Raw genomic sequence first — 24,761 nt, forward strand, 5'->3', positions numbered from 1 at the left:
AGGAGGGGGAATAGAGGTGTTGGAGATGTGGAAGAGAAAAAAAACAGCAAGCTACTCCTGGATGACGGGCGTGGGAGGGGGGCGGTGCTGGAGGATGGGGGGAGGTAATCGAAGAACAGGGCGAGAGAAAAAAAATCAAAGTAAGTGCAAAAAAATTGAGAGGAGAAAATACCATTACCGGAGAAAGGAAAGGCTACAGTCTGAACCCGTGCTCAAGGGGGGTGGGGAGGGGGTCAGTGGTGAAGGGGAAAGGGAGATTGAAGTCGGTGCCGGGGAGGGTGAGAGATAGGCGGGAGCAAGATTGACGGGGGAGTCGGGTTCAACGTTACAGCTGGTTGTGGGCAGAGAATGGAGAGTGCGTTGCTGGAGAGAGTGGCAGGAGGGGGAATAGAGGTGTTGGAGATGTGGAAGAGAGAAAAAACAGCAAGCTACTCCTGGATGACGGACGTGGGAGGGGAGCGGTGCTGGAGGATGGGGGGAGGTAATCGAAGAACAGGGCGAGAGAAAAAAAATCAAAGTAAGTGCAAAAAAATTGAGAGGAGAAAATACCATTACCGGAGAAAGGAAAGGCTACAGTCTGAAACCGTGCTCAAGGGGGGTGGGGAGGGGGTCAGTGGTGAAGGGGAAAGGGAGATTGAAGTCGGTGCCGGGGAGGGTGAGAGATAGGCGGGAGCAAGATCGACGGCGGAGTCGGGTTTAACGTTACAGCTGGTTGTGGGCAGAGAATGGAGAGTGCGTCCGGGGAGGGGGATCGGTAGCGAGGGCTGAGGAGCAAGAAGGGTGAGAACTAGCGGTGAGGGGCAGAGTGATCCAGTGCTGGCAGATGAAACAAGACGGAGGGCATTGCTGTGGGGAGGGGGGGGAGTAGAAATGAGACACGGCGGGAGGGGGAGGAGCGGGGAGAGTGGCATGAGGGTGTGAAGCAGCAGAGGCCTTTGAAGTGAAGCTAAGCTTCACTTCAAAGGTGTGGGAGGAGTGCTGCTGGTGATTGACTGGTGATTTGATGATGTGCACGCGCATTTTAGGTCAATGCGCTTGCGCATTGACCTAAAAGCGCACGGGCACAGCATCAAATCGCCAGTCAATCGCCAGTCTAGGTAAAGCTTATTTAAGCCCCTATATATCTCGCTCCCGCTCAATGCGCATGCGCATTGAGATAGGTCGCTCGACCTAAAAAAAGAAGTGGGGGGACGCCGTCACCAGAAGGGACGTCACGACCGGAAGTGACGTCACGAAAGGTGGTGTTTTCGCTTTGCAAATCTTAATTATTGTAAGATGAAGCAGCAGGAGGCCTTTGCTAGCATCACCCTCAAGACACATGGCATCCTCCCCCTCATCCCTGGAGCTGCCTCGGAGCTGTGAGCTCCGATCTCGTCCCTGAGAGGCCAAAGAGTGAAGTCCCGCTGTTTGCCTGGGGGCACGGCATCCACCCGGTAAAATAAGTGGGGAGACACCGTCCACCCGCGTGGTACCCCGACTCGAGCCCTGACTGTGGGACACTAAGAGGGGAAAAGGCGTCCTGGTGACTCTGAAATGCACCTTGCGGAGGGGGTGGGGTGGGGGATGGGCTGGAGATGCCATGCTTCGAGTATTACTATCTGGAGGCGCAGATCCAACATGCGGTTCACTGGCTCGATAACCATGATAAACGGGAGAGCAGATTGTTGCCGGGCATGAGTGAGGGGTTTTCGTTGCCTGAAATTCTAATAATGGATTTGAGAGCGCCGGATGAAAGGAAAGGGGGGGCCGCAAGGCCCCCTCGCACGTATGGTGTGGGCCACTCTTATGGTGGCCAAAAGCGGTACAAAAGGGGGTGATGATGGACGGAGCATCTGAACCAACCAAACACTCACACCCAGTCAAAAGATCTGGGTTTAATCCATCACCGTTCTTTAGCCCACTCTGCCACCCCAGTTCAGACATGGCTATATGCAAATCAGTCTGACCCTGTGCCTCATGGGAACAGTCCAGCCCGAACTGCCAAGCCATGCCTTCCCTGGACCGGAAACAAGCTTCCGAGGACCGGTTTCTGGCATTACAGCCGTCTTCAGCCCGGCTTGCTTGAATCCAGTGGCAAAGTGAGCAAGGGACTCACGTCTGAGCATACCCTGCCACACTTATGGCGGCCAAAAGCGGTACAAAAGGGGGTGGTGATGGACGGAGCATCTGAACCAATCAAACACTCACACCCAGTCAAAAGATCTGGGTTTAATCCATCACCGTTCTTTAGCCCACTCTGCCACCCCAGTTCAGACATGGCTATATGAAAATCAGTCTGACCCTGTGCCTCATGGGAACAGCCCAGCCCGAACTGCCAAGCCATGCCTTCCCTGGACCGGAAACAAGCTTCCGAGGACCGGTTTCTGGCATTACAGCCGTCTTCAGCCCGGCTTGCTTGAATCCAGTGGCAAAGTGAGCAAGGGACTCACGTCTGAGCATACCCTGCCACACTTATGGTGGCCAAAAGCGGTACAAAAGGGGGTGGTGATGGACGGAGCATCTGAACCAACCAAACACTCACACCCAGTCAAAAGATCTGGGTTTAATCCATCACCGTTCTTAAGCCCACTCTGCCACCCCAGTTCAGACATGGCTATATGCAAATCAGTCTGACCCTGTGCCTCATGGGAACAGTCCAGCCCGAACTGCCAAGCCATGCCTTCCCTGGACCGGAAACAAGCTTCCGAGGACCGGTTTCTGGCATTACAGCCGTCTTCAGCCCGGCTTGCTTGAATCCAGGGGCAAAGTGAGCAAGGGACTCACGTCTGAGCATACCCTGCCACACTTATGGTGGCCAAAAGCGGTACAAAAGGGGGTGGTGATGGACGGAGCATCTGAACCAACCAAACACTCACACCCAGTCAAAAGATCTGGGTTTAATCCATCACTGTTCTTTAGCCCACTCTGCCACCCCAGTTCAGACATGGCTATATGCAAATCAGTCTGACCCTGTGCCTCATGAGAACAGTCCAGCCCCAACTGCCAAGCCATGCCTTCCCTGGACTGGCAACAAGCTTCCGAGGACCGGTTTCTGGCATTACAGCCGTCTTCAGCCCGGCTTGCTTGAATCCAGTGGCAAAGTGAGCAAGGGACTCACGTCTGAGCATACCCTGCCCCACTTATGGCGGTACATGTCTGAACTGGGGTGGCAGAGTGGGCTAAAGAACGGTGATGGATTAAACCCAGATCTTTTGACTGGGTGTGAGTGTTTGATTGGTTCAGATGCTCCGTCCATCACCACCCCCTTTTGTACCGCTTTTGGCCGCCATAAGTGTGGCAGGGTATGCTCAGACTTGAGTCCCTTGCTCACTTTGCCACTGGATTCAAGCAAGCCGGGCTGAAGACGGCTGTAATGCCATAAACCGTTCCTCGGAAGCTTGTTTCCGGTCCAGGGAAGGCATGGCTTGGCAGTTCGGGCAGGACTGTTCCCATGAGGCACAGGGTCAGACTGATTTGCATATAGCCATGTCTGAACTGGGGTGGCAGAGTGGGCTAAAGAACGTGATGGATTAAACCCAGATCTTTTGACTGGGTGTGAGTGTTTGATTGGTTCAGATCATCTGTCCATCACCACCCCCTTTTGTACCGCTTTTGGCCGCCATAAGTGTGGCAGGGTATGCTCAGACATGAGTCCCTTGCTCACTTTGCCACTGGATTCAAGCAAGCCGGGCTGAAGACGGCTGTAATGTCAGAAACCGGTCCTCGGAAGCTTGTTTCCGGTCCAGGGAAAGCATGGCTTGGCAGTTCGGGCTGGACTGTTCCCATGAGGCACAGGGTCAGACTGATTTGCATATAGCCATGTCTGAAATGGGGTGGCTGAGTGGGCTAGAGAATGGTGATGGATTAAACCCAGATCAGTTGACTGGGGGTGAGTGTTTGATTTGCTCAAACGCTCCGTCCATCATCCCCTTTTGTATCGCTTTGTTCGCCGTAAGTGTGGCAGGGTATGCTCAGACGTGAGTCCCTTGCTCACTTGGCCACTGGATTCAAGATAGCCTGGCTGATGAGGATTATGAATCCGAAACCGGTCCCAGGATGCTTGTTTCCGGTCCATGGAAGACATGGCTTGGCAGTTCGGGCTGGACTGTTCCCATGAGACAGGGTTAGACTGATTTGCATATAGCCATGTCTGAAATGGGGTGGCTGAGTGGGCTAGAGAATGGTGATGGATTAAACCCAGATCAGTTGACTGGGGGTGAGTGTTTGATTTGCTCAAAAGCTCCGTCCATCATCCCCTTTTGTATCGCTTGGTGTACGTTTTAACCAATACAGGGCCTGGTGGATTAACCATCTTTCACCATAGGGCGTGTGCCCAATCTTGGTCACAGGGGCAATAACCAAGTGGGTCATTAAAAGTTTTTCTGTTAATAAAAGCGGAAATTAAGTGGATATTGTAACTTGCGCTGGCCTTGTGATAATTGTTGTATGAAGAAAGGAGGGCTGTGTTTCAGCTACAAGGTTGCAAGTGTCTTTCAGGAGTGACAATACTGTGTGCTAACTTTTCTTTCATCGTAGGCCATCAGAAAGGGGGCACTGCAGATTGAACTGACGGAGAGTGGCGCGGCGGACAACGCTATCCGAGGACACAGACAGGCCTGCATTTTACTGCTTCTGTCGGGCCGCCGGGCTAGAGTGCGCTCGCCCAAGCACCCAGGCTAGCTGGTGTGTTGCGGTCACAGTTGCGTGGTGCTTACGGCCAGCCTGTGAGCCTCCAGCTGTGATACAGGCAAGGCACATGGTGCCCATAGGTGTGTCATTGAGTATAGGTTGTTTACCAATCGCAAAGGAAAAGCAATGTCTACCGGTCACGGCGCTAAGCGTTCCCGCATGGAGCTTATGTTGCAGGGCATGATGCGCAAGATGTCAGTTATGAACAGGAGAATGGGGAAAGTGGACCAGTTGGGAAAAAATGTGGCAGAGCGGAGTCAGAGGTTAGATGATCAGGCAGGGCCATCGGGGAGACCCAAGCGAGTTATAATGGCCTCTCAACCCAGGGGGGAACTAGATGCTTTGCCTAAACGGGGCAGAGCCAAGAGGAGTAATGGTCAGGCCTCCAAATCACGAGTAGTAGGGGGGTCACCTGGGATGGTCCCCCACATCACCGGTGGCACACAGGCCTACTCCACCAAACCCGATAAGTTTACTGGTGGCAACGGCTACAGCCACACCGCCGGCACCCTCAAGCATAGCGCCCCTGGTGGCCCCAGCGGTAATTACAAGGGTACCAGTGCGGAACGCGACACAGGTTCACCCACCCCAGTTATTGCACTTCCCGGAGTTGGTCAAGTGCCCCCTGAGCTGGCAGCACTGATAGCGGCGGTACTCCCCTGGCTGGGGATTGGGGGGATGTTACCTTCCTCAGAGGATCCCTCCGCAGTAGCACAAAAAATGGTAGTAAAGATCACGATGGCCAGGGGTGGCGGGGGGGGGGGGTGCCAAGCGCACCGATTTCTCCTCAAGCAACAGGTTCGGGCAGCGACGCGGGAAAAGACAAGAGTGTTGCACCAACGCGAGTCGCTGAAAGTGGTAAAAAGGTTGCTTTGCCGGTACTAGGGGCAGGTACAATACCTTCCAGGAGGGAAAACCTGGCCCAGCATGTTACACAAGGGGTGAAGGAGTTGATTTGGGCGGGCAAATATGTTAATATGTTTACACTGCTAATTGATAACAGGGAAATGGAGTATGCCAAGACACAGAAGGACTGGATGTTTCCTAGCGAATGGCGGTCTCAATTGGCAAAATTCAGGGTGGAGGAGACCCTGATTAATTGGATTAGAGCCTTTTCTGTATTTATAGCAATCACGGCCGAGCGTTCCCCCAACTTGCAGGCAGAGATGGCATGTTACCAGAGTAGAATTACAACTTTCAGTGACAAGTATGGAGGGGATGGGTGGAGTAGGACATAGCCTTCAGGAAAGCGAAAGAGTTTGACCAATCATTATCCTGGGATAGGGTCGATTCTATTTCATGGTATGGCCAGTTTACTGGCGGGTAGATAGCGAGTGCGGGCACAAGCTGGAATAAAGGTTATCCCTCCAAACCCCAACAGCCCATCGGCCAGCGCAAGGGGGTGACGCGGCCGGTAAGGCCAGAGGCAGTGGGGATCAAAAAGGCGTGTGTTGGGATTTTAACAGACGTACATGCACCAGGGCAGCGGGCACTTGTAAGTTCAAGCACGCACGTTACATATGTGGCCACTCTTCCCACCCAGAAACAGCATGCCGCTCAATAGGTAACACCTCAGGAAACAGGGGAAGAAGGAAACAGGACTAGGGGGGAGGCCTGCGGGTTGCTCACTCACCCATCGACGTGCTGGCTATGATTCCTTGGCTGAACAGGTACCCAGACCATGCCTCTGCGAGGATGCTGCAGGAAGGTTTCTCACATGGCTTCAGGATCCCAGCGGTGGGATATACCGGGACACCAGAATGTAGGAATCAACTGTCAGTTAGGTACAACCCAGTGGTGGTGGCGACAAAAATTGATAAAGAGCTGCGCCTGGGTAGGATAGCGGGTCCCTTTAATGACATCCCTGTACCTAATTTTGTTTGCTCACCCCTCGGGGTGGTCCCAAAGAAAGAAAAGGGTGAGTACAGACTCATCCACACCCTCTCAGCACCTAGGGGCGCATTATTAAATGACCCTCTCGACGAAGGCATTTGTAGTGTTAAGTATGCGTCTTTTGACCAGGCAGTGGATATGTTGAGGATTTTTGGGCCTAGGGCCCTGATGGCTAAATCAGTCATTGAATCTGCTTTTCGCCTGCTGCCAGTGTATCCCCTAGATCAGCATCTGCTAGGTTTTTCCTTTCAAGGCAAATTCTATATGGATATGTGTATGCCCATGGGTTGCTCTGTTTCATGTGCCTACTTTGAGACATTCAATTCCTTTCTGGAATGGGTTTTGAGGCAAACAACGGGACACCATCATGTTATGCACTACCTGGATGACTTTCTTTTTCTGGGCGCAGCGGGCTCACAGGAGTGTGCGTGGGCATTGCAGGAATTTTGCGTGCTCATGCGGGCTTTTGGGGTCCCGCTGACACCAGGAAAAACGGTGGGGCCAGCAACATCCTTGGAATTTTTAGGCATAGAATTGGACTCAGTTGAGGGTTGTTTGAGGTTACCGAAAGAAAAATCAGGAAATTCAGAGCAGCCCTACAATGTTTGGTTAAAGAGAAAGTGATGCTACAGCAGCTGCAACAGACTGTGGGTCAGCTGAACTTCGCACTGAGAGTAATACCCATGGCACGCCCCTTCTCCCGCTCAATCGCGCAGGCCATGAAGGGCCTGCGGGAAAAACACGATCGCACTAGATTGTCGGTCGAAGTTCGCCAGGACATGCGTATATGGATGGCATTCCTGGAGGATTTCAACGGCAGAGTAGTGTGGCGCGGTCCCCCCACTACCTCGGCGGAGTTAGGTCTATGGACTGACGCTGCGGGCAGTGTGGGGTTTGGCGCCATACTTGGAAACAAGTGGGTGGCACAACGGTGGCCGGCTTGGTGGGAAGAAAGCGGTTTGACAGCGAATATCGGCTTTTTGGAGCTGTTTCAAATATGGGTTGCCTTAACAGTTTGGCCTGAACATTTGCGTAATCAATCTGAGACCTTCTGGTCAGATAACATGACCGTAGTTGAATGTATCAATTAACAGGCAGCGCGGTGTAAGTTTATACTCCGCCTCATGAAGGAGATTGTGCTGAGATGCTTGAAATTTAATGTACAGTTGAGGGCCAAACATGTCAATGGGGTTTTGAATAACGCAGCTGACGCACTCTCTCGCTTTAAGATGCAGGTATTCAGAGAACACCTTCCATCTGCAGAGGCAACACCGGCACACTTCCCATCAACACTCTGGCAAATTGGTGCCCCCAGCTACAGAACCTCGTGGCAGCCAGCCTAGCCCCCAGGACCAGGACAGATTACAAAGGGGCGTTTACGTCTTATTGCTCATTTTTGGGTCAGGACTGGGCGGAGAAGTGGGATCAGGAGGGGAAATTTACCCTGTACATGGACACATTACACAAAGAGGGGCGCTCAGCAGCGACAACTAGCAGACACAAGGCCGTCTCTTTCTTTGCGCAGCTAAAAGGGGCCAAAGATCCCACTAACAGTTTCATAGTGCGGAAGGCATTGAGGGGGTGGCGGCGCCTGCAAGCAACTACCACTGATTCTAGACAACCAATAGGTTTAGAGCGGCTTGCAGCAGTATTGGATGCCTTGTCTGACACTTGTAGCTCCTCAGGGGGGGCTAATCTTATTCAGAGCCGCCTTTTCATTGGCCTTTTATGGGGCATTACGAGTGAGCAAATTGGTGGCTAGCAGCAAGCTGGACATGCTAGGGCGTCTCCGGTTAGAACACACAAAGATAATGGGCGATACACTGTTGATAACCATACTTAACACCTTGGCTGCTATGGCTTTTCCCCTCCTGTGCTGATTGATTGATAATCCCATTGTTCATGACAAGGTCAGCTCATCAGTAGCACAGCTCCAGTGTGCCTCAGGACGAGCTGAGCTCGTCATGAGCATGGAAGGGGTTAAATCAAAAACAGATCAGGAGGCCCGGGGGATAGTTTGATACTCCACCGGGCGTGGACTAATCCTTGCTGCCCAGTGTCCCATGTTAAGTCATTTATTAAGCAACGGGTAGGCGCGGCAGAAGAAGCAATGTTAATACATGCAGACGGTACCCCATTGACCAGGTTTCAGTTTCAAAGAGTGTTGGCAATGGCAACCAGCAAGGCGGGTTTAAATCCTAAGGATTTGGGACGCATTCATTCAGAATAGGAGCGGCCACTGAAGCAACAGCGAGAGGGTTGCATGCCAGCAGTGTCAAGAGGATTGGGAGATGGTCTTCCAACTGTTATAAACGTTATGTGCGGCTGCACATGTTGTGAGGTAACAAGTAAGTTACGCTGACACCTGTCGTGTTGTTTGTTTGTATTTCAGGTTCTCGGGCCTGTGACGCAGGGCGGAAACTATTACTGGGCCATCAACAGCATCCATCCTCATCACAGTGGGCTCAAGAACACAGGAAGAAGACACAAGTAGTATGGGGGGTGGTCACTCGTATGTTAAGTGCGCTAAACCTGTTTTCCTTTCAGGCGAATGTAGACAGAGGGCGGAGCAGGGAGGTTTCAAGGTTTTCATTCATGGGGGGGGGGGGGGGGGGGGGGGGGGGTCAGCCTCAGCCAGCTTTGGGGGTTCTTTTCAGAATTACTCTACAAACACACCCCGTCGCCCTCAGTGGTTATTTTACACGTGGGTGGAAACGACTTGGTAAAACTGGGCAGGAGGGTCCTGATGGAAGAGATTATCTCTGTAGCGGGTTGGCTAACAAAAATATGCCCAGGCTGCACCATAGTGTGGTCTCAGTTGATACCTAGGCTGCAAGGGAGGGGGGGACTCTGTTAGGGCATTGAATCACTCGGTAAAGAGGATCAACAACAAGATAGAGAAAATATTTCGATCACCTCAAGTGCAGAATATTCCACATGGGTGCATCTGGGGGGACCATTTGTACTTACAGGATGGGGTCCGCCTGACTGGGGCAGGCAATGAATTGCTGACAAAGAATATTTTGGCATGGTTGGGAGGTTTTTCTAGGTAGGTATGACCTTTCAGAGCAGGAGGTTTAGGGGGGGGGGGCAGATTGTCGGTCAACTATGCTGGCCTGTGGCGGTAAGGTCATGATCGGTGAGCAGTCAATTTAAGGTCCTTAGGGGGCGTCACCATTCTCGAATGGGGTCGCCCAGGGGGAGGGGCCAATGGTCTCTCCTAGAACTTCAGGGGCAGGATATCCGCTTGGTTGGATGGGTGCGGGGAGGGAGTCACGCTTTATTTGGGCTGTTTAGCCTTCCCGCACGTACACTATGACGTCATTAAACGGCGCAGAGTGAAAGGGCCCTCCTTTGGTTTAATGGAGTTCACGGAGCGTACGGGGTAATCAGGAGAGGGAAAGTACTCTAACGGTAACCGGGCCCTGTGGCGCATGCGCACTCATACGTGAGTGGTAGCTGGGTAATAAGGATCTGACACCGGTTAGTGACCTTGCCGTAGGGCCAAAATGCTAGGTATGCAAAAATCATACGTAGGATGTTAGATTCGGTTAGGAAACACGCTGTATTAGACATTTGTTAAGGTTAGCCCTTTGATACCTGTCTACATTGCTGTAAATCTAATGTCAGAATTTTGCATAATAATGATTGTGTAAATATTGTTTTATTTCAACAATTTTTTATTTGTTTTCATGTTCTAATAAATACGGCCGGGGGTTCGTGAGACCCCCTGCCTTCCAAAGAAAACTACTCGCATGGCTATTTACTTTAAGGGTTGATGTGGTGGTGCACAGGACGGGGAGGGGGTGGTCGGTAGTCCCAGACCATACTTCCCTATGTGGTCAGAGTAACTAGCGGGCGGGGCATGGGAGCATGCACTTAAAACTGTATTGAGAAGGGGCCTGTATGCGCTGGAACTGAACATTTGGTCACTACGCCCATTCAAATATATTGAACAAACCAAGTCCCTACAAAAATGGTGTGAAGGCGGATATGACACGCTGAGGGATCTATACTCCAATAATCAGTTTATTACTTTACCTGACGCCACAGAGGTGTTTCAGCTCGTTGAGGGGCAGTTTCTACAATACGCCAAAGTAGAGGCGTCGGCCCGGGAGATCTGGCCGTTGTTCCCTGTGAAACCGAAGGCCTCTCAGACCCTGGAACTTCTGTTGGACGTGGCTGGTGGCAAGAAACTACTTTCGCACATATATAGAGCTCTGAGAGAAGATGCTCCCATTGCTGAACTAGCAGTACAATGTCAATGGGAGGCGCATGTTGAAGCAATACATGAGGGTGAAAAAACAATTTCGACTAACACACGGTTCAAATTATTGCAATACAAAGTAGTTCAGCAGGTATGACTCGCTCCCACAAGACTACATGCCATGAACCTGGAGCGTTCAGCGGATTGCCCCTTCCGGGGAGGAGGGGCTGGGGGGTGGGGGGGGAGAGGCTGACATCTTACACATATTGTGGAGGTGCCCAAAACTAGACAATTATTGGCAGTCGGTATTATCTAAACTAAACGCGGCCACGGGGTGGGAGATCCCCAGGGAGATTGCTGGTTGCCAACTTGGGCATTTTCCCCGTAGGAAGAAAAAGAAATTGAGCAGGAAATTTCTAGTCCTGGGGCGAACACCGGCTAAACGTAGCATAGTAATAAAATGGTTGGCCCCCAAACAGTCGGATATTGTAGACTGGTTAAAGGATATGGCTGAATGGATGAATGCGAAAGGGTGCATTGTGAAACAGACACGTAAAGGTGAAAACTAGAAGAAGATATGAGAGCCAGGCCGGCAATGCTTGCAGAGCTGGTAACTCCACCAGATGGGGTTAAATAGCTACCAATTGCTGGTATATAGAAGGTCCAGCGGGGGAGAGCTCCTGAATCCCGACGTCGCAGTGTGAGAGCTGCGTGCCTACAATGGCTCTGTGATATGGGGTGGGTTCCTTAGATGTTAAACTGTACGCATAATGCCACCATAAACAGTTTCTAAGCCTGATGGGGAAGGGGGGCTGGAGGGAGATGGTTTCCTAGTTTTATATGGTTAAGTTGAAATTGAAGATGTGCAGAGACACTTGATCCAAACTGTTGATGTATAATTGCAAATGTCAATAAAAACTATATCTAAAAACAATGCATATGAAGCACACACAATGATATCCGGCAGGTCTGTTGATAATATGGATTCCGACCCACAATCCCTCCCACACCTCTCAGTTACCCCCCCACTACTCTGCCTACAGATTAGATTAAAAAACCTCCACTCCTTACTATGCAGGTTTAATGACAGAGTCACACTTAGTCAGGGGCCCAGGGTAGAGGACTGGAATAACTATCAGGGTAACCAGGCATCAGTCAACAAATGGGGAGGTTGTCCACTGTAGGAAGGTAGGATCCTTCTATCATGGTTACATCCTGGTGTCAGTGTGTTGTGTCTGTAGTTTTCTGGGATATGTACCTGCCCTACCTTTCCCCTACCACTTGCCCCATCCCCCAGGGCTTGCCCTAGAGAGGTCCTAATGGTAGTGAACGGCCAACAGCAGCATTAGCTAATGGTTAGGAAATGCCAACCTGAGCATAAGTGCAGCTGCACGCACACAGACCTGGAATGGCAGGCTTAATACATGTTTAAAGGCTATTCTGGTGGGTGGCACAATCAGTGCTGTGACCCACGAGTAGCCAGTGCAGTACCTGCCCTCAGTATGTGTTGTACCTTTTTACAAGGCCCTCAAAGGTACACAACCTGACACAATCAGATAAGCACCACTTCCTAGCATATGTAGGAAGGCGTGTGTTAGAATTGGGGGTCTCTGGTTGGCACAGGTAGGTACTTGTGCCAAGCAGGAACCCTCTCCTCTAGTCAGGACAAGGGGGTCACCCTCCTAAAATAACCCCTACTCACCCTCTAGGTAGCGTGGCATGAGCAGTCAAGGGTAATTTCAGAGGCTTTGTAAGTTAAACATTTGTGACCACATACAGTAACCCAGTGACAACACTACAAATGGACACCACACATGGTTTTATATAAAAAATAAGTATACTTTATATAGAGTTACCACAAGACCAATAAACGACAAAAATAATCCACAGTACTACTAAATTTCAAGAGTTCTGGTTAAAAAGGTGTAAATCACAGTTCTGTGCGAGTCGGTAGCCATGTCCGGCTACAGCGTTGCTGAAAGAACACAGAGTCTAACAAATCCAGTGGACTGCGGCGGTCCGGGCACACTCAAATGTCGACCGACTCAATCACAGTACCTTTTTTACTTGGGGCGGCCGGCACGGATGTGCGAGCCGGTTCCGGTGATCGTCGCGGTGCAGAAAGGAAGCGTTGCAGGTCGCGTTGTCCCATTGATACGGTGCAGGCAGCGGCCCGTTGACGGAATCGGTGGATCAAAGGCTTGCATTGCAGGGCGAGACGGTCCTTCAATGCGGTGCTTGCAGCTTGCGGTGCGGCAAACGAGCCGGACTTCAGGAGCTGGCGTCGATCAGTCCGGCAGCGGTGCGAGTCGGGCGGTGCTTCACAAAGTGTGCGAGGCGGTGCCCAACTCCGGTGCAGTCCCAGGACTCGAAGTCAGCAGCAGTGACCACGTCGTTCAGACCAGTTCGATTCGGTGTAGCGAGGCGCTGCACATCGCGGTGTCCTTCTAGTCGCATTGCAGGCTACGGCTCGGTGACGATGTCAGGACGGAGTCGGTGAGCGCAGAGCTTGCGTTGTTCGAGGTGGACGTTGCTTGATGCGGTGTCTACAGGACACCGGGCCGGTCATGAGAGTCGGTCACAGCACCCTGCCTCTGTAGCCACTTGTTTCCAGCAGCAATTCACAAAGGCTGTTGAAGTCCACTTGTCCTGGGACTTCGGTCAAGGGGCAAGCTCTCTTCCAAGCCCTTGGAGATCTTTGCACAAGTTCAAAAGAAAAGTCCATATCAGGAATACACAACCTCGCAGAGGCAGGCTCAAATGGTTAGGCAAGCAAATACCTTCTTTCTAAAAGGGGTATTTGCAAACACAGAATATTAAAATAAACTTCACTAAAAGATGTATTTTATTATTCTGAGTCCAGGCATACTAAACTCAATTTTCTACCATGTTCTCTGAGCCTGTTAGGATTATAAAGTGTTATAATTCTGACAGCCCATTCTGGCCTATGGAGAAAAGGTAGCCTTGCAATAGTGAAAAACGAAAATGGCTGTAATTCACTATTAGGACAAGCCACACACATCAGGGCTTGTCCTACCTTGTACTTACAATGCACCCTGCCCTTAGGCCTACCATTAAGGTTACTAATATGAAGTCAAGGGAAGGTTTAGGGATTGGCAAGTGGGTACACTTGCCCAGTCAGCATGACAGTACCAGACTGCACGCAGGCTCTGCAATGGCAGACCTTAGACACTTTTTACAAGGCGGCTTCTGTGGATGGCACAACCAGTGCTGCAAGCCCACTAACAGCATTTAGTATTCCACGCTTTTGGCACACTCAGTGCACTGTACTAGGGTCTGACAAGTAAACCAAACATCCAACCATGGAACCACTAATCAATACATACATTAATTTACAGAAGGAAGAGCATATGCACTTTAGCACTGATCAGCAGTTGTAAAGTGCCCAGAGTCATAAAATAGCCAACAACAGGTCAGAAAAAATATAGGAGGAAGGCAAAAAGCTCAGGGATGACCCTGCAAAAAGGGCCAAGTCCAACACAGTGCATGCTTTCAGACTGCATTACAGTGGAAAAGTGCCCAGAGTCTTCAGTCCACGAAAAGAGAATCAGCAAAAAGTAGGAGGAAAAAGCAAACAGTTTTTGGGAAATCCCCCAAGAAGGGCCTTGTCCAACATGGCCACCTCACAGCCTAAAGCCAGGGTAGTTTAATCATCCCCTGAAAAGCTTCCTTGCACAGGGCAATAGAGCTGGACAATGTCCCACCACTGCAGTGGTATCCGCCAGTTCTAGGCCTCATGATCCCAGTAGGATCCTATTGCCTCTCTCAGGGCCCACCCTGCGGGGTGGCCCCTTCCATCACTGAGATCTGAATTCTGTCTCTACCTCCGGAATACCTTAGATCACTGGAAAAGCACATGACCAGCTCAGGGAGGGCCTCCTGCTGCACAAGGTGAGATGGCCTTGTCACAGCACGCAGACCTGAGAAATGGAAAATTACCTTCTCCATCTTATTTACGTGAAAAATGTCAAAATGGAGTTTTAGAATAAAAATAAGTGATCAAGCACACACTTGTTAGTTTTACTATTTTATCTTCTGGGCCTTAAAAAACACACACACTTCATGTTAACATTCAATTGGCCTTGCTTGTATGGACTTCAATGCAGTAGTTGACCTGGAAACCCAATGGTGTTATCTGCCTTCCTTGAAGCCATCTTTGGTTAGTCGAAAAGGTTTAAGCCCCTCTGGGCAAATCCAGGGAGCCATTTTTCCTGGATTAGTAAACCCTACAAATGAAAGGGCTTATAGAACCGAGGATGAGCAACAAGATAGAGATAGTTGCAGCACATGACCTTCCAGCCATTTGGTCCCCAAGGCACAGACGGTTTGGCCAGGGTCAGCTGCTGGTCAGATGGTCTGGACCAGCCACCAACCAGAGTGCCAGGGCACACAGGAGCCACCAACCAGGGTGGCATGGCACACAGGAGCCACCAACCAGAGTGCCAGGGCACACAGGAGCCACCAACCAGGGTGGCATGGCACACAGGAGCCACCAACCAGAGTGCCAGGGCACACAGGAGCCACCAACCAGAGTGCCAGGGCACACAGGAGCCACCAACCAGGGTGCCAGGGCACACAGGAGCCACCAACCAGAGTGCCAGGGCACACAGGAGCCACCAACCAGGGTGGCATGGCACACAGGAGCCACCAACCAGAGTGCCAGGGCACACAGGAGCCACCAACCACGGTGCCAGGGCACACAGGAGCCACCAACCAGGGTGCCAGGGCACACAGGAGCCACCAACCAGAGTGCCAGGGCACACAGGAGCCACCAACCAGAGTGGCATGGCACACAGGAGCCACCAACCAGAGTGCCAGGGCACACAGGAGCCACCAACCAGAGTGCCAGGGCACACAGGAGCCACCAACCAGAGTGGCATGGCACACAGGAGCCACCAACCAGAGTGCCAGGGCACACAGGAGCCACCAACCAGAGTGGCTCTCTAGTACTCTCCTGGTCTCCTTCTCCCCTCAGCTGATGTCATTGCGTAGCGCCAAGAAACCGCATGGTGTTAGAGCGCTTTATAAATCTTTTCAACTTCAACTTCAGGGTGCCAGGGCACCCAGGAGCCACCAACCAGAGTGCCAGGGCACACAGGAGCCACCAACCAGGGTGCCAGGGCACACAGGAGCCACCAACCAGAGTGCCAGAGCACACAGGAGCCACCAACCAGAGTGCCAGAGCACACAGAAGCCACCAACCAGAGTGCCAGGGCACACAGGAGCCACCAACCAGAGTGGCATGGCACACAGGAGCCACCAACCAGAGTGCCAGGGCACACAGGAGCCACCAACCAGAGTGGCATGGCACACAGGAGCCACCAACCAGGGTGCCAGGGCACACAGGAGCCACCAACCAGAGTGCCAGAGCACACAGGAGCCACCAACCAGAGTGCCAGAGCACACAGGAGCCACCAACCAGAGTGCCAGAGCACACAGAAGCCACCAACCAGAGTGCCAGGGCACACAGGAGCCACCAACCAGAGTGCCAGGGCACACAGGAGCCACCAACCAGAGTGGCATGGCACACAGGAGCCACCAACCAGAGTGCCAGGGCACACAGGAGCCACCAACCAGGGTGCCAGGGCACACTGGCGCCACCGACCAGAGTGGCTATGCACACTGAGTTCAGCAGTCAGAAGCCATGTTTCCACAACTAGAGCCAGCCATCTGGTTCATCAGACACAAACAAGATAGCTGAAGGCCTGGCAGTGACCAGATTGTTCAGGATAGTTAGTGCTGCTAACCAGAGTGCCTATGTCCACTGGAGCTGTTGACCAGAAGGCTCAAGACCCTAGAGACAAGGATGTACTTTACTTTGCTGCACTGTCAAAGGTTAGTGCATCCTGACACAATGCCTTGATTATGACATGATACAGGCGTACAGAGTGTTCACTCCTGTAAAATTATGTCTGGCTCCTAACATGGTACAGGCTTACACAGTGTAGACTCATGTAATACGATGTCCTGCCCCAGGCATGGAATAGGCGTACATAGTGTAGACTCCTGTAATACAATGCCTGGCTCACATGGTATAGGTGTACAGACTGTAAACTCTTGTTGTACCATGTCTGGCATGGTAGAGGCTTACAGTGTGTGGGAGTCCTGAACTTTACAATCTCTCCGGCCGCGTACTTAATAATATCTCTAAATTCAACCATATTCATCTTCTTTTTAACACATTTTTTTTAAAAAGAGGATGAATATGGTTGAATTTAATTCATTTGATTTATACCGAGTGAATGGCTGTGCGACTTGGTGGATCTTGTAAAAAAGTTCCCCCTGGATTTGTTTTGACTGCAGCGCTAGAGGCGAAGCGCATAACAAGTTTGCACGCTAACAATGTGGAATCGTTTAAACATGGACAAATAAAGGAGAAAGAAGGTGTGGTTCTCACCGCCATGCATCTCTTAATATGAATTGTTCGTCTCAAACTCGTTGAGATTGCACCCTTAGAAAAACATGAGCAATATAAGGAGAGCTGACATCAATTAAATAAGTATGGAAAATATTGGAGACGTGTACAAACAACTATAAGCAATAATGGCACAGGATCGGTGTTCCGGACTTTCGTGTAAATATGTGCACCAGGAGTATACAGCCAGTGAATTAACGCGAGAGAGACAAAGGAATATACGTTTTTTATAAAACTTTCGTGTAAACATTTTGCTTGCATTCAGCAAGATTTACATTGGACTTGATAACAAGAGGAATTAGGGGTTAAGTGAGGTCATCGGTGGGTGGTGTGGTTATGTTTAAGTATTTTGAAGTGGGAGTGTTTAATCAGAGTAACCCATCTTTGAATTGAACATGGTAAAATGCCGGGCCCCGGGGGAAGCACAGTCGCAGACTAGTCTTCCCCCGGGGTATTTCGCGCAGGATAGGGCAGGCAGGGGAAGGGGAGGAGTTAGGGGGTGGGTATTTAGGCGCAGGGGAGGAAGGGAACTTCCTCTTCCTGCGCCTGGCACCATCGGGAGGGAGAAAGAAAGGAGTGTAGAGCAGTTTTCGTTCAATTAACGTAGTCAGTGGTTCAGTTTCGTTCCAATTAGCGTCGGGGGCTGTTTGCACGGCAGCCGTTTCCTTTCACACGCCTGACGCGTGATATTCGGCACGATGTCGGGCGTTACTTCCGAGGAGGTTCGGGCGGCCTTGCTGCTGCTCGCGCGGGCTGGTCGCAAAGATCTCCTGCAACCAGGTGTGTTGCGACAGGCGTGGGTGGGGGCCACCCGGCGCTGCCTCAGCCGGGGTTAAGGCTGCAGTCGTGGCCTGTCAGGAGGACGAGCCAGACGCTCGTGGGCGGGGGAGCGATCGGAGGGGGGGCGGAGCGCAAGATCCTGCCCCCGCGGGCCTCCCCTCCGATCGAGTTTCTGCCTGGGGCCACGGGGGCTGTTGTTCAGGCCGCGGCCCCCACGCATCAGCTTCTGGGGCCTGTTCACGTGCCGGCCGGTGCAGTGGAGGGGGAGGGGCAGGGGGACAGCCTTGCTCGGCCCACTATCGCAGCAGAGGGGGTTTTAGGAGGGCACATGAGCCCGGAGTTAGATGGGCAGCCTGCATCCCCAACCCTGGGGATTGACTGGACTGTGGACACTGGGACAGTGAAGGGTGGGCAGGAGGAGGAGGCCCCCATCGACCTGTCCACTAGCTCCAGGGCGGGCACACCTGCCCCGGCGAGGCAGGCGGCGGTGGGGGCCCCGGGGGACCAGGGTGGGCCGTCCGCCCTGGTTTCCATGGGAGGGGGGCCTGGTTGGGTGCCTGGAATGCCACAGGGGGGTTGCTTTCATCCGGGGGCTGAGTTTTACGGCTACTGCCCGCCCCCCCCCCCAGATCTGGGGTGCTGTTTCCTGGGAGGACAGGGCGAGAGGGGAGAGGATCCTGGAACAGATCCAGGAGGTTAGGTGGGCTGAACAGACTAGGGCCAGAGTGGGTGCAGTGTGGGGTCATGAAGTTGAGGGCCCCCTCACCCCGACCTCTGAGGAGGAACGGGAGGCGGAACGGGAAGAGGAGCTTAGGAGAGTCAGGGTCAAGAAGGCCGTGGAGGACCCCTCCACCCCCTTGAGAGTGATGGCAAGCGTAGGGACGGCCAGGACGGCTCTGAGGCCCGATGGTGCTGGGGCCCGCTCAGGTTGGAGCGACCTGAGGGGCGGGTGGGGATCCAAGCCGGCGGCTGTCGGCAGAGCCCGGGGGTGCCTGGCGGGGCGCAAGACGGCTCCAAAACGCAGGACTGAAGCAGCAGGGCAGTCTGCGGCGGCTGTCCCTCCACCGAGGGCTTGGGCTTCTGCGGCGCGTGTGGTGTCTGGAAAGCGTGGCCGTGGGGGCGTGCAGAAAGGTGTGAAGAGAGCGGTGAAAGAGGTGGAGAGTGAGCGTCTGAATCCGGAACCGATGCTTGAGCTGGACTATGGTGCCGAGAGTGACGAGCTGGAAGACGGGGAGGTGCGGGATGCCGCAGAAGGCTTTGGGGGCGCTGTGGACAACGGCGACATTGGTGTTTTGCAGGCCCCGGCGGTGACAAGGACCAAGGCTGGGACGGCGGCGGTCCAGGTGGCGGCGCCCAGAGGACGGCCCAGGGAACGGCCCAAGGCACTCACAGGTGAGGGTTCCTGGTGGGCAGCCTGGGAGGACGGTCCACGGGGGGGGGGGGGGGAGGGGCGTAAGAGGACCAGGTCAGTGGGAGTGGGGGACGAGTCAGTCCGGGAGCCGGAGAAGCCTTCGGGCGGTCCACTTGAGGATGGTAAGAAGGTGGACGGTAAGTCGGTGACTACGGGGGTGCAGACGGACAAAGGGGATGGTAAAGAGGAGAAAGGGGTGAAGATCCCGAAGAAACTGCTGTATATGGGTTTGGCGATGCCCTTGGGCATGAATTCGTGGATGTCTTTAAGTTGCTGCATAGGGAGGTGCAGGCTAAGGAGGGTTCGAAGGAGGAGGAGTGGGAGCTGACGAGGCGCCCCAGGGTGCCAGTGACAATGGAGAACTGGACGTCAGCGTTCTTGATTTATGCCAGTATTTACTGTGAAAAGTATTTGTACAGGGCGATTGCGCTTTTCAAATACATGGACATCATTCGCAAGGCCCAGATGCAGTTCGGGGGTTTTGCCTGGCTGAGTTATGATGAGGAGTTTAGAGCCAGGGTCAGTGCGAATCCCGAGAAGAGTTGGGGGGAGGTTGATCAGGAACTCTGGGTGCAGTGGATGGCGTCCACGCACTCCACTGCGTCCACGCACACGGCCAGCGGCTTGCCGCTTGTGTATTGGTCCTTTCCGCCGCATCCCGCCCAAAGCGGGGCGGGGAGTGGAACGGTGCCCGGCAACATCGTCTCGGGACAACAGTCCAAGCCAGGGGGGTATTCCACAGGGGCCTGTTGGAGCTACAATAAGGGGTATTGTTCCAGTGCAGTGGAGGAACGCCAGAGGTCGGGGCCACCCTGGACAGAAGGGCGCCTACACCGGTTAGGGTGGAGGCTCTCGTGCTACCCGGATCAGGAGGCGGCGGCACGGCTGTTCTGGGGCTTCACGGAGGGTTTTAGAGTGGGCTACCAAGGTCCTAGGGAGTGCCGGTGGGCTGACAACTTGAGATCTGCCAAGGAATTGCCTAGTGAAGGAGGTTGAGGAAGGAAGGGTAGCTGGCCCGTTTACTGACTGGCCTTTGGCGGACCTGATCGTCTCTCCGTTGGGGGTGGTGCCGAAGAAAGAGGAGGGTGAGTTCAGGATGATACACCACCTGTCATGGCCGGAGGGCCAGTCTGTGAACGACTTTAATTGCAGAGGAGGATTCTAGAGTGCTCTATGCGTCAGTGGACGATGCGATCCGTCTGGTGAGGGTGTGTGGGGCGGGGGCTGAATTGGCGAAATACGACATCAAGTCAGCCTTCCGTTTACTGCCTATTCATCCGGTGGATTTTTCGCTCTTAGGAATGCAGTTTGGGGGGGGCCATCTACGTGGACAAAGTTTTGCCCATGGGATGTGCCATCTCCTGCGCTCTTTTCAAGCTCTTCAGCACTTTCCTGCAGTGGGTCTTGGTACGAGTCAGTGGGTGCCCGGAGGTCACTCATTACTTGGATGATTTCCTCTTCCTGGGGAGGGCAGGATCCGGGGATTGCGTCAGGGCCCTGTCGCGATTCCAGGAGATGGCCCTTCAGTTTGGTGTGCCTCTGGCACCAGAGAAGACGGCTGGTCCCAGCTGTGGCCTCACGTTCCTGGGGATCGAACTGGACTCGGTGCAGTGGCTGGCGCGCCTACCTGCGGCCAAGGTGGCGGAGATACTGGCATGTCTGGACTGGGCGGTGGGGGAGAAGCGGATTCCTTTGCGCGCGGTTCAGAGGCTGCTGGGTTTCCTTAACTTTGCGTGTCGGGTGGTGCGTGCAGGGCGGACGTTCTGTAGGCGGCTCGGCATGGCCATGTCGGGGGCGGTGCTTCCGCATCACAGAGTCAGGATTTCCATGGGTGTGAGGGCAGATTTGAGGACCTGGGCGACATTCTTGCAGGACTTTAACGGTGTCTCCTTGGACTTCGATGAAGAGAGGGCGGTCTGGCACTGCCAAATTTACTCTGATGCGGCTGGGTCAGCGGGGTTTGGTGTTTTCTGGGACGGCAGGTGGTGTGCGGAGAGCTGGCCGGCCTCCTGGCTCAGGCAAGGAAGGAGCATTGCTTTCTTGGAATTCTTCCCTTTGCTGGTGGCACTGGAAGTGTGGGGGGAGGAATTTTGGAACAGGTCGGTGCTCTTTCATGTGGACAACATGACGGTTGTGGAGCTGGTGAATCATCAGAGGGCAAGGGACCTGAGAGTGCTGCGGCTGTTGCGGAGGTTCATGTTGGCTTGTCTGCGGTTGAATGTGGTGTTTCGGGCGAAGCATGTCCCTGGAGCGAATAATGACATTGCGGATGCTTTGTCTTGTTCACAGTGGCAGCGGTTCCGGCACCTGGCACCGGGAGCGGATACATGCAAGACCGAGCTGCCGGCCGGCATCTGGGCCTTGGGGGAGAGAGGATGATTGGCCTGGTGGAGGGTTCAGTTGCAGAGACCACGAGGAAGACGTATCGTTTGGCATGGTCTGAATTTAGTGCTTTCATGGGCTGGAATATGGAGGGGGCCGTGAGTGTTGAGTCTGAGGTGGAACAAGGGCCGAGACGTTTTGTGCTGGACTGTATGGACAGGGGTTTGACTGCGGCTACGATTTCTGGTAAATTGGCAGGGATATCTTTTTACTGTGCCTTGTTTCTGGGTTTCGATCCGACTAAAGATGTGATCGTGAGCAGGATGTTGCGGGGCCGGGGCAGGGAATGCAGGAGTGGGGGGGTGTAGGCTTCGGGAGGCGGTTACTTTTGAGTTGTTGGTCCGGCTGGTTGGGGTGTTGCCGGTCTGTTGTTACGACCTGGTTGAGGTTGGCCTTTTCCGTCTGTGTATGGTGTGGATGTTTTTCGGGGCGTTCATTGTGTCTGAATTGCTGGGTACTAGACGACTGTCTGGCAGGTTGTTCGAGGAGATTCGCGTGGATGGAGGTCGTTTGGGTATCTGGTTGCGGTGCTCGAAGACTGATCAGTTGGGCAGGGGTAAGTGGGTGTGGCTGAATGAGGCGGAAGGTGGGGCGGTTTGCCCGGTGGTTGAATGGCGGACTTTCCTGGGGACGGTGAGTGTGGCAAGTGGGGAAATGTTTTGTCATGCGTCTGGCGCGAGAATGACGGCGGGCCAATTGCTGGCAGTGTTGCGCAAGGCTTTGCGGCAGTTGGGGCTGGATGCGTCTGGTTTCGGGACTCACTCCTTCAGGATTGGGGCTGCGACAGCTGCGGCCAGGTTGGGGTGGTTCTGGGATAGGATTCGGCGAATTGGGAGGTGGAAGTCATGCTGTTGTGAGAGGTATGTGAGGAAGTGAGATGGTCCCAGGTAGGCGGTTGGTTGTTCATGTTTTGCTGTTCTGTTCTAACATCTTTTTCTTCTTAGGTTGCGTGGGTGGACCGGGGAGTAAGACGGTGACATGGATTGTTGGGCACTCCTTCGTGCATTGGGCGTCCAAATATGCGGAGCAACAGGTTTACGGCCGTAACCTGGGACTGAAAGGACACTTGCACGAGGTACAATGGTGGGGCAAAGGTGGCATGCGATGGGGGGCACTACTGCCCTGGCTCGCGAAGATGGTCCCACAGAGGGGATGCCCTGATTTGTTGATAATACATCTGGGAGAAAATGACTTGGTGCAGCTGTCAGGTTTGGCGCTTTTACAGCTTATGCAGAGGGACCTGGAGGTGTTGAAGTCTAGGCTTGCAGGGACCTGCATTGCCTGGACAGAGTTGGTCCCCAGGAAAGTGTGGAGAGGGGCAATGAAGCATGGGGCGATCGAAAAGGCACGACGGAAGCTCAACAGGGCGATGAGACTATACTGTGGTGACAAGGACATTAAAGTGATTGCACACGGAGGGATTCATCTGGAGGAACCTTTAGCTTTTAGGGACGACGGGGTACACTTGTCGCAGTTGGGCAATGCTTGGTACATGATGGAGATGCGAGATGTTGTGAGCAAGTTGTGGCAGGAAAATATCTGGTGTGTCAGGGAGTGATTGCGGGTGTGCCGGTGCGGGCGGACTGACCTGGGTCGGGGGGTGGGGCAGGGAACCGCCCTACAGGGGGTTCCCTGGTTGGCGGTACTTTGAAGGGACAGGGGGTCAAGAGCGGGCACACCCATCCCTTGGGGGGGGAGTTCGAAGGGCGGATAGAGGCATGACTGGAAGGACGCAAGGAGCGGGCTGGATGACAAGTGATTGATGGGCAGGAATAAGGTATGGTATGGAGCTTGTAGGGGTTTGTGATGAGGTGGAAGGGTGAAACGAATGAGGGGGAGTGTGAGTGGGGGTTTGATGTTATTTACTCGTTGATGTTTATTGTTATGTACAGATTACGCAGCCTGGTCTAATAAAATGGCCTTTTACGCCTACATACTGCGTGGTCTGTTATTGCGCGATGCCGGGCCCCGGGGGAAGCACAGTCGCAGACTAGTCTTCCCCCGGGGTCTTTCGCGCAGGATAGGGCAGGCAGGGGAAGGGGAGGAGTTAGGGGGTGGGTATTTAGGCTCAGGGGAGGAAGGGAACTTCCTCTTCCTGCGCCTGGCACCATCGGGAGGGAGAAAGAAAGGCCACCCACCCACCCGGCAGTTGGAGGTGCGGTTTTTGGGTAGGTCATTAGCGTTGCCAGTTTAGGCCAGAGCTGCTTTAGGCGGTACTTTGAAGGGACAGGGGGTCAAGAGCGGGCACACCCATCCCTTGGGGGGGGGGGGAGTTCGAAGGGCGGATAGAGGCATGACTGGAAGGACGCAAGGAGCGGGCTGGATGACAAGTGATTGATGGACAGGAATAAGGTATGGTATGGAGCTTGTAGGGGTTTGTGATGAGGTGGAACGGGTGAAACGAATGAGGGGGAGTGTGAGTGGGGGTTTGATGTTATTTACTTGTTGATGTTTATTGTTATGTACAGATTACGCAGCCTGGTCTAATAAAATGGCCTTTTACGCCTACATACTGCGTGGTCTGTTATTGCGCGATGTATGTTGGGAAAAGTAGTTGCTCGGGCAACAGGAGTGGGATTACAGCAGTGGCAGGCGCAGTAGATTGCAATTTGGATTCGAAGCGAACGTAACACCTGATGCTAATCGAGCAGGGCGGGAGTTGTTAAACCGTTTTTTTCCAACAGATGAAACGTTGAGTTTGAATAGAATCTTCGCGCTGCGGTACGTTAAAAAAAGCTCCTTCATGGAATTTAGGTTCAGAATGGGGTTCGCTATGAAACATAAACGCATGTTATGGTAAGCGCAAATGCTGTTAAAATCGCTGGCTGGTAGATAAGATAAGGCAACGTTTCATTAAAGGGATGGAACATAGAATGCAATGTTTGCATATTAACATAGCTGCAGATGATCGGTAACGTTCTTCTTGTATCTTTGGTAAATCAGAATGTTGAGTAAATGATGTGGTACATTATTTTGAATATTTC

The 24,761-nt window shown here is 53.1% G+C and overlaps 2 protein-coding genes across 2 annotated transcripts in view; one reads left to right on the forward strand and one right to left on the reverse strand.

The window, feature by feature from the left end:
- Positions 1 to 24,761, reverse strand: part of LOC144754214 (E3 ubiquitin-protein ligase TRIM39-like) — a 256,583-nt gene that overhangs the window by 60,838 nt on the left and 170,984 nt on the right. The gene's annotated exons all lie outside the window — the stretch shown is intronic.
- Positions 19,169 to 23,335, forward strand: LOC144756344 (uncharacterized). Its single transcript, XM_078646091.1, has 2 exons — positions 19,169 to 19,376; positions 22,722 to 23,335. Exons 1-2 carry the CDS (start codon positions 19,169 to 19,171, stop codon positions 23,333 to 23,335), a joined length of 822 nt encoding a protein of 273 aa, XP_078502217.1.

The sequence above is a fragment of the Lissotriton helveticus genome, chromosome 5_1, assembly GCF_964261635.1.
Source record: "Lissotriton helveticus chromosome 5_1, aLisHel1.1, whole genome shotgun sequence".
NCBI lineage: Eukaryota > Metazoa > Chordata > Amphibia > Caudata > Salamandridae > Lissotriton > Lissotriton helveticus.

What these genes read in the sequence shown, in the direction of transcription:
- LOC144756344 (XM_078646091.1), top strand. Translation starts at nt 19,169, where the DNA reads ATGCTTGAGCTGGACTATGGTGCCGAGAGTGACGAGCTGGAAGACGGG. An exon ending in ACGGCCCAAGGCACTCACAG is followed by an intron (nt 19,377 to 22,721) that starts GTGAGGGTTCCT and finishes TTTTCTTCTTAG; the next exon opens with GTTGCGTGGGTGGACCGGGG.